Raw genomic sequence first — 12765 nt, forward strand, 5'->3', positions numbered from 1 at the left:
ATGGTGTTCCTGATGGTCTTTCCATGTGGCCCGCTCTCAGGGGTCACTGAGGAAGTCCTCTGACCAGAGAAGTGCCGGCTTGTTCTTACAGAGGGGTTCTTGAGGAAATTCCCCACTTGGGAGTCCTGCTCCTTTGTGAGACTGTTATTTCCAAGATTTTTCTGGCTGTTTCTGAGTTTCCCGGAGGCCAGAAAAGGGGAGCCTGGGGGTGGGGGCTTACCGAGAAATCGAACATGAGATGATGAAAACATGATCAAAACCGTATGGGGCTGGCTCTTACCAAACAGTTACCCATGCAACAGAGACAGCCCCAGCTCTTAAGAACTGGATGTGCTCCAGGTAGGAGTTGGGCGGGGCATCGTGGGAAAGGGCCATTTTCAGTTCCATTTTTGTTAATTAAATGAGTTCTGGGGCTTGTTCTGGGCCAGCCCCTGAACAGAGCAATGTTAGCAATGGAGACGAATAGGTCCAATCCCGTTTTCTGGGAAGCCTATCCACAGACAGGGCAGGGAGCTTTTTGTCTATCATGTAGATGGGAGCTGGGAGTTCTCTGAGAAGGAATGTCAGGTCCCTTTAGGGAGGTGTTGGCTGCTGGGGTCTTGGGCTTTCAGGGTAGAGAGTTTTCCCTCTGCTATTGGCCTTAAACTGGTAGTAGGAGCCATGAGCCCTAGACAGGAAGGTGTCTACTCAGAGGCAGGCAGCAAGGCCCCTATATTCTGGTGGGGGAGCTAGTTCATACTGTCTCTCAGAGACACAGACCTCAGCATTGTCAGGCGGGCAGGAGGTTTCTGGCCTGCCAGAACTCAGGATAGCGACATAACACTTGTCATTAAATCATAGTAAAACAGGGAGCAGGTGTGATTAGATGAATTCACAGTGCTGAGAATGTTTGGGTGGTCGGGACAAGTCACAGGTGGCTGGGCTAAGCCCTCATGTATCTGGCAGGGAGATAAGAGGCTAGGACTCAGTGCCCAGAAGAGGTTGGTGGCTGGGGATGGGGAGGCATGGGCTGGGGAAGAGTTAGGGAGGGCTGCATGCCTGCTCTCTGTGGTACTCTGGTGTCTACGCCCTTAGACTTTCTTGAAATTCTTTATTCCTCAGGCCTCTAGGGTCTGGCCAGAGACTGTTCAATTCAAGCCCCTTCACTAGCTCCTGAATTCTTTTCTCTCTTGCTGAGTCTCAGCTCTTTCTTTGTTCCCAGAGGGTGGCCCCTGGGGCCCCAAGAAGTAGGGACATTTCTGAATGTGCATGACTTTGAGGGAGCCTGTGTGAATGCTGGGGGTTTAGCCTGAGACCCAAATCTTTGGAGAAATTAAGCACCTCTCCCCAAACACCTGACTGATGGGGAACTGAGGTTTTAGAGATGGGAGGTAAGGAAGAGACTTGACTGGAGTGGCACAAGGAAGCACTGAAGCAGGACTGTGGGCTGGGCACTGAGCTCAGGACTTGTTCGTGTCCCTCCCCTCAGTGGCAGTGGGAGGGAGGGAGTGTCTAGGACCTCTGTCATAGCAGCATCTTCCTCAGGTCTCCTGCCCTCACTTCCTCTACTCTATCTGGGATTTTCCCCCAAGAGTCCAAAGGGGAGGCTTTATGTCTTCCTCTGTGGCAGGCTGACTTCCGCTTTTCTTTCCTGGGAACTGAGAAGGATGTGAGGCAATGTGCTCCCCTCACACCTGTGTTTGTCCTTTGCTTGCTGGAGTACAGGGCACGGGGTCCAGAAGGTGTCTGTATGTAGCTAGGACCCCTGGAGCTCCACGGTTGACTGCCTTCAGGGATGGATCAATGCATGAAGGAGTACACGGGTAGAGGAGGGGATGGATGGACGGCAGCCTAATGGGTACAGAGATGGTTCAATGGATGGACTCATGGGGGCATGAGTTGGACAGCTAATTTCCTCCAGGCAGCAAAACCACACTTCCCAGCTACAGCAGTTGTTCTTGCAAACTATCCCCATCCCACCTGTAAGGGTCTATTTGGCCAGAGGGATTCCATCTTGGGTTAAACAGTGATTTTGTTGTTTATGCAGTAAAACTTAAACTGACCCTGCCCCCCCGCCCCCCCCCCCCCCCCCCCCCCCCCCCCCCGCAGAGACTTACTTAAAAGCAAGCCCAGGAAACCAGTCCCAGGTAACAAAGCCCAAATACAAGGGTGGGTCAGGCCAGGTGGAGGTATCCAGTCAGTGGGGGGCGCATACTGTCTCCCTAGCTACTAAGTAGTGTGGGTCCCGCCTTTTTGGGTGCCAATTCTGACCAAGGTGATAGGCTAGTTCAAACATCTACTATAGGGTAAATTGTAATTCAATTGGCCACCTGTGTGTGACCTAGGATGACTATGCAGCTTTCTCTGTATGTTACAATCTCATTGGCCACCTATACGTGGCCAGGCCCAACCACATGGCCTTTGCCCTTAAAACCTAGTCTGTAAAGCAGAGAAGGGTCGCCCTCTCTGTAAGAGGCACAGCCCTGGCCGGTCGGTTCGATTCTTGATGCTTGGCGCAGAATAAAGCTTTGCTTGACCTTCGCTTTATACCAGTCTCGCTCCTTTAATCACGGACCCATTAGTGGGGGACCTTTCACCACCCACTCCTGTGACTCTAAGAGATGGGATATCTGAGGTCTTGAATACCTTCCTTCTGGGAGTAGAGGGGGGGAAAGAGGCTGCTGTGTACTCAGCTCAGTGAGGAGGGGCTGGCACACCCCCCTCACCACTGCTCCACTCTCTAGGCTGCCCAGGCCTGGTTTTGTTACCAGATGAGGTATGTCTACTTTAAGGATGACCCCCTTCCCAGGAAACAATGCCCAGTCTGCTGTCATAGCTGTCATTCAACCCCAGTGCCACAGCCTGACTGCCCTCAGTGGGACAGGTCCTTAGAGGCCCAAGTTGGAGAGCAGCAGCTTCCCCAGGGACTTCCTGGGCATGAGGAGGTCACTCCTTCCAGAGCAGCCCTGCAGTATGCTCCAAGAATCACAGTGCTTTCATGTCCCCAAGAGGAGACTCCTTCTCTGTAACTCCCTGGTCTTAGTGTTGCCTCCGTCTTAGAGGTTGCAGGGGTGGTGGCGAAGTTCCTCCTTGCTCAATCTCCCTGGCTTCCTGGCTGCTCCTTCTTCCACCCTCTAAGCCCTCTTCCACTCTGACTTCTGGCTCCCAGGTTTCTCTGTCAGTATCCCTCAGAAATGTGACCCCAGGATTGCTCAGACGGGGCTAGACCTGGCCCAGCCTGAGGAGAGAGGAAGGATATCCTGAAGGTCAGATTCTGTGTGGACAGATAGGCCCACAAGGCTGGCTGTTGAGCTTTTCCTCACATATGTATTCATTTTCTAGATAATATTTATTGAGTGACTACCTTTTGCCAGGCAGTGACACCACCACCAGGGAGACAGTGGAAACCAAAAGAGACATGAGATCTCTTGAGGAAGGCTGACAAACTATCAGTTAGAAAGAACTCAATGTGATGGTGCTGCAAGGGGAGGGGGCAAGGGCCCTGGGAGCTTGGGAGGAAGGGGGGCTACTTAATCTAGCCTGGAGTCAGGGGAAGCTTCCTGGATTAAGAGTCATTAAGCCCTAGAAGGGAAGGCAGGTGAGCTGCTGAGAGAGAAGAGTGTTCCAGATGGAGGGAAAGGCGGGGGTGTGGGGGGATATGGATGGGGACTCTCTCCTCCACCCCACACCCCCAAGCATAGCTGGGCCTCTTCTTGCCCTTGGCCAGGAAAGCTGGTTCTTGACATTTCCCCTCCCCCTGGTGACACCTGATCCCTGAAACACCTGGATACTTTGTTTTGGAGAAGACTGAGAGGCATAAAAGAGTTGGCTCAATCAGAGAAAAGACACAGGTTTGGTGTTGCTGAACTGTGGAGAGTAAGAGGGCTGTGAGGAGACCAGGTGGGGCTCTGATCGTGGGAACTCATCCCCAGAACACTGGGTGTGAAGTAGGGGTCCATGAGGAGGTTGCTCAGGTTGCAGAGGGAAAGTGAGATCCTGCCGTTGCATCTCCCCCTTTCCCATTCTGGTCCTCTCAGACAGACAACAAACAGCAGACAGACAGGTCCATGGGTACCAGCTGGGCTTTATTGGAAGCATTGTGGTCTGGGTGTGGAGGAGAAGCTGCGCTCCTGCCACACTCACCCCTGCTCACACTCACACTCCCATTGACACTCCAGGTCCTGAACCTGCTGGGTTAGGTCTGGTGCAGAGCTGCTGGAAGCCTGGTCCTCCCTTCTGATCCTTGGTTCCTCAGGACTGCAGTGAATCACATTCCTTCACTCAGACACAGGGCTCTCTCTGGGGCTGTCAGGGGCTAACTGCCGTGGCGCTTGTTCTAGGGAAGGAAGGAAAGGCAGAGTCATGAGCTGGGGTTTTGGGCAGGGGCTCTGAGGAAAGAGGCAGGGGTGGGGAGGGCTGGGCTTGCCTTTGCAGAGTTCTTCTGCAGTCTCCGGATGATGCGGTCCACCCAGGGCTGGTCTGGGGGTGCACAGAGCTGGTGACCCCTCAGTGTGGTGAACCTGGAGTCATAGGTCAGAGGTCAGAGAGACTGGAGCCCAGGAACCCAGACTTCCAGGCCCTGGCAGAGGCTGGGGACCACATATGGGAACCTGTTTCAGGGGCTTCCTTGAAGAGGTTGGGCTTGGCAAGGAGAAGACAGATAAGAAGGTGGGGGCATCACCAGTGGCTTATGGGGGGGATGAGGCTAGATGAGCTCCTCCCCACAACTCACACAACAGCAGGCACTCTGCAGCCATCCTTGATGAGGAGGTAGCGAAAGGCTCTGATGATATTCCCTGGGATGGGGCGCTGAGTTACAGACAGGCAGCAGTCTTCCGCATCGTTGGCACCACCCAGAGCTGGGGTGGGAAGAGGGGAGTGTCAGGACACAGGGACCCTGAGGAGGGGAGGCCAGGGTCCTACAGGGATTAAGGACACACACGTGCATGTGCGTGCGCATGCGTGTGTGTGGGGGGGCGGTGTGTCGTGGGGGGGCAGTTAAATCTGTTATTTAGCTGGTATATACCCATATGGCCCTAATTGTTGCTAAAAATACTGGAGTACTTCTGAGCTATTTGGTAAACCACCACTGCCCTGAGCCCCACAAATGCCTTCCCGCTGCCCTGATCACCCCAAGCTCTCTCCCAGGATCTCTCAACTGCCACATAAATGCAGAGTTGATGCTGCTCACAGCATGGGGTTGGGGGGTGAGGGGTAGGGGTAGTAGGAGACTGAGATTAGAGGACTTATGAATTGTAAAATATTTGGACTATTAGCCCTGTCTCAGCATCTCCCATCCTCCCCAAATGCGTACTGTTCTCTCCTGTCTGGGAAATGGAGGCAGCAGGAAACAAGCTGCAGAGGGAGGGGTAGCCACAGACCCCGGGGATTCAGACACCAAGAGACAGACATTAGCATTCAGGGTCTCAGGTATACCCACGCTCACAGGTACACACACAGGGCTCAGGGCACCCCCAGGTTGACCCAAATGTGCAGACCTAACTCAGTGTCCCTCATGGCCAGCACCCTGAGATTTAGACGCCCCCTCCCCTATGCCCACCACAAGCCTTCCCTCAGCCTTACCAGGGGAGGTGCAGAGAGCCAGCAGGCTGAGGGTCAGTAGTGTTCCTGCTCGGAATGCCATGGAGGGTGGACAGAGGCAGAGCGACAGTGAGCTGAGCGTGAGCGTGGGTGAATCCCTGGGGGTGTGCTGGAGTCTTGCGAGGCTGACACTTGGCTGGCAGTGGGAGGGAGCTGTGGGAAGCGCCCAGGCGTCCTTGTGGGGTGTGAGGGGCTCTGGGAATGTGTGTGAACGCCTGTGTGAGGCTGCAACTGCCTCTTATTTATGGCTCAGAGCTTTCACTTTCCCCGCTCAGAAATTCCCCTCCACATCCATTCCATGGATTCCCCTCCCCCCATTTTCTGAGGGAAACTGCCCCTGCCCCCCTCCTTCCTGCCTCAATAGTTTACTGCTTTTCTGCTTTTTTTGGCTTCATCTCTGAGAATCTAAGCAGTTGGCAATCTAGCCAAGAGAAGGGACCTTGTCCCCTCAGCCAAAGATAGGGTGTCTGCACTATCACCTTCTAGGTGGTATTTGCTTCATTAACCATAGAGCTGGCTTTCAGAGGTGATGTTCGGGACTGGGGGGTCAGAGTGAAGAGTTGCATCTGCTTCCCTAAGTTTATGCCTCATTCTCGGTCTTGTCTCTGTGGTTCTTCTCTTCTCTGTGGTGTGGGTGGTGGTGAGGACAGGTCTCTGGTCCTCTCAGAACAATCGTGAAGCCTGAGGTAGCCTCTCAGCGCTGCCCATCTGTTATCTGGGAACCAGTCCTTTACTTGGGACAAGCAGAGTTGAAAGGGAATGTCCCTTGGGAAGAGGCCCGGCACCCATCCCACATCTCAGGCCTCTGGGATTCAGTCTCTTGGCTCAGCCAGCACTGCCCTGTTCTCTATTTGCCATGTTCATATGTCTAACACCTGGGTTAGCAGAACAGCTGGAGGGAGGCTGGCCTAGAATAGCTCCCTTCATCTTTCCCCTGCTCTCAATCCTGGGAACCAAGAGGGGATTTTTAAGGAGAGGGGCTGGTCAGCTTATAATCAGACAATCCCCAAATTTCAAGGAATCGACAGATGGAGGAGGGGACAACTGATTTCCCATCCTTATGAGAAAGACCAGGACTCAAAAGGGAAATTAATATGTGGAACACCCGTTCAACAAACCCGCCCAAGCTCTGGATCCTCTTTTGGATGGGGTGGTGTTTCTCTCATCTTTTATCTTTCTTTATCTTTATCTATCTCATCTCTTATCTTTCTTTTCATCCATTAATTATAATAATAATAGTAACATTATTATTATTTCTTATTGTTTACTCTATACTAGGCTCTGTATCAAGAATGCCACTTTACTAACTTTCCCAACAAAACTATGAAGTAATTTATTTTTATTTATTTATTTGTGAGAAAGAGAGAGTGCTCAAGTGCGTGCTTGCGCAAGAGTGGGGGAGGGGCACAGGGGGAAGCAGACTCCCTGCTGAGGAGGGAGCCCAATGTGAGACTCAATCCCAGGACCCTGGGACCTGACCTGAGCCAAAGGCAGACTCTTTTTTTTTTTTTTTTTAATTTATTTACTTGACAGAGATCACAAGTAGGCAGAGAGGCAGGTAGAGAGAGAGGAGGAAGCAGGCTCCCTGCTGAGCAGAGAGCCCGATGTGGGGCTCGATCCCAGGACCCTGAAATCATGACCTGAGCCGAAGGCAGAGGCTTTAACCCACTGAGCCACCCAGGTGCCCCCAAAGGCAGACTCTTAACTGATTGACCCACCCAGGCGCCTGTAATTTTTATCATTAACATATTATTGTTTCTATTTTATGCATAAAGAGCATGAGGTTCAGAGCACAAGACCATACGGTGAGTAAGCGTCTTATACGTAGGTGTCTTTCACTCTAAGGTTTGCACTCTTTGCCGCTATCCCATGCTGCCTGTCTGCCAACCGTCCATTGATCACAGAACAGTACCGATGAGTGAAACTCTACAGATAGAATGCCTTGCTTAGGATTCCAATTCCACCACTTGTTTACTGTGTCACCCTGTGCAAGTTATCCAGTTCCTGTGTCTTATTGCCCTTATCTATAAAGTAGGAATGGTACAAGAACTACTTCTTAGGATTAAGTGAGGTAATCTGAGTAAAGCCCTTAGTTCAGAGGTTGGCATGTAATAAACACCCATCAAATATTCACTAGTGTTATTGTTCTATCCTTTCATTCAGGTATATGTCAGTTCATCTATCTATCCATTTTTCATTGACCTATGCATCCTCCTGCCTCTGGCGGTTCTGATTATTCCCCGTTGTCCCACCCTCATTCACCCTCCCACTCTTCTCTCCCCTGCTCTGTTCTCTGGAAGGCTGACCTCTATAGAGTGAATTACTCAGGATTCCTTACCCTCCAGTTTCTATTTGAGTTTGGTCCACAAGAGCAGCAGCAGGAGATGAGTGGGTAATAGGAGAGAGATGTTAATTCCCCAGATCCTTCATCTTGCTGTAGTCCTGGCAATGAATAATTTTCTGTCTGGTAGTTGTTCTCAGAGTGGTCTTCAGATAGCAGAAGCAGCATCACCTGGGAGCTGTTAAGTTTATTGATATTGGTGGAACTGTATTAGCTCAGCACTTGGGAGTGATGTTAATAGTCTGTTGGGCTGGTCACTGGAAGTGTAGACTCAACAGTGGCCTTTGATCAATGAGGTTGAGATGTTAGAACCTCACTGTACATATTGTACAACAGTGCTTCTTAAACTTTGATGTACATGTGATTCACATGGGAGTCTTGTTAAACTCTAGATTCTGATTCACTAGGTCTGAGATGAAACCCAAAATGTTGCATTTCTAACAAACTTCTAAGTGATGCTGGTGCTGCTGGTCCTCAGACTATATACTTTAAGGAGCAAAGTAGAGGAAGGAGTGCAAAGTTTAGAGAGATGGGAATGTTAGACTGTGCCTGTGGTGTGCAACCACTAACTGTATACCTCTGAAGGCCCCAAAAGATACTTCCTTTTCCAAGGCAACAAGAAATGCATTAGTGAGGGGAACAGTAGCTTCTTGGAAAAGCACTGTTGTGGCTTCTTTAGTAGGCAAGAGATAGGGTTAGGGGATGCCTTTTTGGGACTGGGCAATCTTATTTCAAGGGGAATAATGGAATCCATAAATGGAAGAGGTCAGATATTGGCACATGACCATGAGCATTAAGGTAAAAGAGATTACTATATAAACTGTAGGGACAAGTGGTAATTTATGTGCTTCGCCCAGGGGGATCTGTGGTGCTAGCTAATTGATCATAGTGTTTCTACTAATGAAATAGATGGACAGCTTACTGATGTGTTACTTGACCTGTGTAAGTGGAAACAGCTAGACCTGGTGGGAAGAAATTTGATCCAAATTGTATTGGGGATTTACAGTCTTTTACCCAATTCCTCTACTTAAGTCATTTTGCCAGACTCAAAGCCCTTTAATCAGATGGGAGGTGGGAGGTGGGACGGATTGAGTCTCTTCCATAGGTGGATTCTATAAATCTTTCTCCCAGTTAGCAGTTCTCCTAGTGCATCTCCAACAGCATCTGCATCACCTAAGAACTTGCCAGAAATGTAAATTATTGGGTCCTGGCCTAACTTCACTGGATCAGAAACTCTGCAACTCGTCCAGCAATCTGTACTTGAACAAGCCTTTCTTGTGATTCTGATGTATGCTAAAGTTTGAGAATAACTATTCCAAGGCTTCTCTTCAGAGAGATCTGTAGCCATTTGCTAGGGTGAGTCTGAATGTGGAACAGGACATACTCAGAACTTTGGGACATTATTAGATACTGTCTGTCTTATGTTAATACTAATCTTGGGGACCCAAAATCCCACTGGGGTCCACCAGTCGGAGTGAGGCTTTATAGAGGTCAAGTGACAGATTTGCCACTGGGCCCTGGTCTAAAGTTCAGGCTCTAATTCCCCCAGTGACAATGTGGTCTAAGAGTGTTACCTATAGCAGATCATATAATTGGGAGGTGCAGAACAGCATTCCATTGTTAAATGGTCATTGAACACACGAGATCAGGCCTTAGAAGTTTCAGAAGGTGCGAGTAAAAGCATGGGCAGGTGGCTCGGATGCCTATCTGTATAGTGTCTTCCTCTGATCATGCTCACGCCTTCATGGAGAAGTTTTCTACAGTCAACAGAGAGAGAAAATGCATGGTCTTGATTTTTAGATGTTTTTTTTTTTTAAAGATTTTATTTATTTATTTGACAGACAGAGATCACAAGTAGGCAGAGAGGCAGGCAGAGAGAGAGGAGGAAGCAGACTCCCTGCTGAGCAGAGAGCCCAATGCGGGGCTCGATGCCAGGACCCTGGGATCATGACCTGAGCTGAAGGCTGAGGCTTTAGCCCACTGAGCCACCCAGGTGCCGCAGATGGGTCTTTAAGGCAGACTGGCCCTGGAAGACGGTGGTGAAGGGAAGTCCTTTCAGTGGGCAGAATTTCAGGCAGTACACTGAATGTGAACATTGTCTGGAAGGAGAGATGGCCTGAGGTTTGGAGGTGCCACCAGCAATGGCTGCCTACAACAACCCTGCCCCCACTTTTGTAAAAGTTTCCCTCACATTTTCCCCCATTAAACCTTTTTGGACATGCAATTTATTTCCCACCAAGATCCTGAATGATATAAGAGTATAGTGCCGAAGCTGACATAGAAGTTTCGATTAAATTTTAATGCTGTCTACCTGGAATGCCTGTTGGGAAAGATCCCAAGAATCAGCAGGAAAGAGTGAAATAATGAAATAATAATAAACAAGGGATTTGTAACACATTCATTCAATAAATATTTACTGAAAGCCCCCTATGTTCCAGACACTGTTCTTGGCACTGGGATATAGCAGTAAACAAAACAGACATTTCTGCTCTTGCGGAGTTCTTAATCTAATGAAGGAGACAGGCAATAAGCAAACAAGCAAAATATACAGTATTTCAGATGACAGTAAGTGCTATGAAGAAAAATAAAGAAGGCAAGAGGGATAGGTAGCACTGGGGAGGATGGTCAGGGAAAACTTAACTGACAACATTTGAGAAGAAAGCTTGTGTGAAGAAGGTGAGGGAGAGAGCCTTGCAGAGATCTGGGGAAGAAGTTCCAGGTAAAGAAAATAGCAAGTGAGGGGCGCCTGGGTGGCTCAGTGGGGTTAAAGCCTCTGCCTTCAGCTCAGGTCATGATCCTAGGGTCCTGGGATTGAGCCCTGCATCGAACCTGCTTCCCCCCCTCTCTCTGCCTGCCTCTCTGCCTACTTGTGATCTCTATCTGTCAAATATATAAATAAAATCTTTAAAAAAAAAAAAAGAAAGAAAATAGCAAGTGAGAAGATTTTGAGATGAGAGTGTGTTTGAGGAATAGAAAGGAGCCCCGTGTTTGGGAGTGAAGTGAGCATAGAATAGAGTGGTAGGAGATATCGTTAGATAATAACAGGGGCCAAATGGTGTAAGGGTTTGGAAGCCATCATAGGGTTTATGTTTTACTGTAAGTGAGATCGGAAATCATTGGAGAGTTGACAGAGGTGTGACATGATCTGACTTGTTTTAAAGGCTCCTCTGGCTGTCCAATGGAGAACAGACCAAAGTAATGCAAGAAGGGGAGCACAGAGACCAGGTAGAGGCTCCTGCAATAACTGAAAGGGGACATGATGTTACTGGGAGTTGGTGAGAAGTGGTTAGATTCTGGAATATTTTGAAGGTAAAGTCACGGGCTTTGCTAAGGGGTTCAGCATAGGATGAGAGAGAAAGAAGAGGCAAGAATACTGCAATATTTTTGGCTTGAGCTGTGTGATGGCCAGAGTTGTATTTATCAAAATGTGGATGAGTACGGAGGAGTGGGTTTGTGGGAAGATCAGGGGCCTCTTCGGACTTATTAAGACGAAGCTACATTTTGAACATATAAGTGGAGATGTTAAGTAGGCAGCTGGTAATACGAGTCTGAAGATCAGGGGAGAGATTTTACAAAGTTGAGAGCATATGAATGGTATATAAGGCCGTAAGACTTTGAAATCTCCAAGGGAGTGAGGATAGATAGAAGAGGTTCCTGTTCTAAGTCCTGAAGCTCCCAAGATTGACAGATCAGGGATATGAAGAGGAATCAGGGAAGGAGGGGAGCTGTCAGTGTGATGATGGTACCCGTTATCATGGAAAAAAGTGAAAGGACACAGGGCCCATGGAAGGTTTAAAGCACCCACTTCCTAGCCTTTGGTTTAGATGATCTAATGGGGGTGGGAGTGGGAGATTGGATGTCAAGGAGGTGGGTTTGAAACAGTTTCTGACCAAACAGAACCCTAAGTAGGCTGCATGCTTCACCTAGTTCACTCTTCCCAGCCAAGTCGTCTTTGTGGGATTCTTGGTTCATTGCAAACCCTGGAGCAGTCACCTTACAGCTCAGGGCAGCCCATTCCAACCTAGACCCACACTCCTCCAAGGATCCCACACAGTCTTCATGCTTCTGGGTCCTACCAGAATCCCTGCTCCAGGAGCAGAGATCTTGGATGGTGGGCATCTTAGCTATTGGGGCAGGGGAGGTAGCATCTGGGCCTGGGAAGTCAACCAAGTCCTTGGTAGGGGTGAGAGTACAGGGAAGTGAATGAGTGTAGGGAGAGGACCTCTATTAGGTGCTTAGTGTTTTTTGAGTGGATGAATGTTTCCTGGAGAGGGGTGTGTGGGGGGGGCGGCTGTGTGTGTGGCTGTGTGTGTGGCTGTGTGTCACCCCTCCCAGGCCTGCAGAGGGCGCCCTAGCCCCGGAAGGGGGCTCTGGAGTAGGGTAGGGCTCTGGTGGAGTGGTGAAGGGAAGCTGTGGCTGGCTGGGGGTGCTCTAGCAGGAACGCGTGGAGGCCTTGACTCGGAGGGCCCCTCAGAGGCTGAGGAGGGCGTTGGGCCCAAAGTCCCTGGGCCCGGAACCGCCTCTGGTGCCCTCCCCGCTCCAGGCACCCGCGGGCCCCAAGGCCGAGCATCCTAGCCCGTCCCGGGGTCCGGAGAGCGGGCCGGAGGCACGGCGGGGAGACTCGGACTGTAGGTGGGATCCCACCCCGGAGGATGCGGGAGAACTCGGACTGGGGGGAGTCCCATCCCCGAGGACGTGGGGCCAGCGTGGGTCTCGGATGTTCCCGGGAGGCCGTTACCCCAGGCTTAGGACAACAGCACTCCCCCACATCCCCGCCACTCAGGTCCTGAACCGGTCAGGTACCCGGAGGGCTGGCGGAGACGCGTGGGCGGGCGAAGTCCCGT

At 50.3% G+C, this 12765-nt stretch overlaps 1 protein-coding gene across 1 annotated transcript; it reads right to left on the minus strand.

Annotated features, from left to right (window-relative positions):
* Nucleotides 1-4043: 4043 nt before the first annotated feature.
* On the minus strand, nt 4044-5815 carry CCL19 (C-C motif chemokine ligand 19). Its single transcript, XM_047699952.1, has 4 exons — nt 5563-5815; nt 4712-4838; nt 4406-4499; nt 4044-4315 (listed from the first exon to the last, which is right to left on the minus strand). The coding sequence occupies exons 1-4, from the start codon at nt 5621-5623 to the stop codon at nt 4295-4297; spliced, it is 303 nt and encodes a 100-aa protein (XP_047555908.1). The 5' UTR covers nt 5624-5815; the 3' UTR covers nt 4044-4294.
* Nucleotides 5816-12765: the final 6950 nt, after the last annotated feature.

The sequence above is a fragment of the Lutra lutra genome, chromosome 13 (genome assembly GCF_902655055.1).
Source record: "Lutra lutra chromosome 13, mLutLut1.2, whole genome shotgun sequence".
Taxonomy (NCBI): domain Eukaryota; kingdom Metazoa; phylum Chordata; class Mammalia; order Carnivora; family Mustelidae; genus Lutra; species Lutra lutra.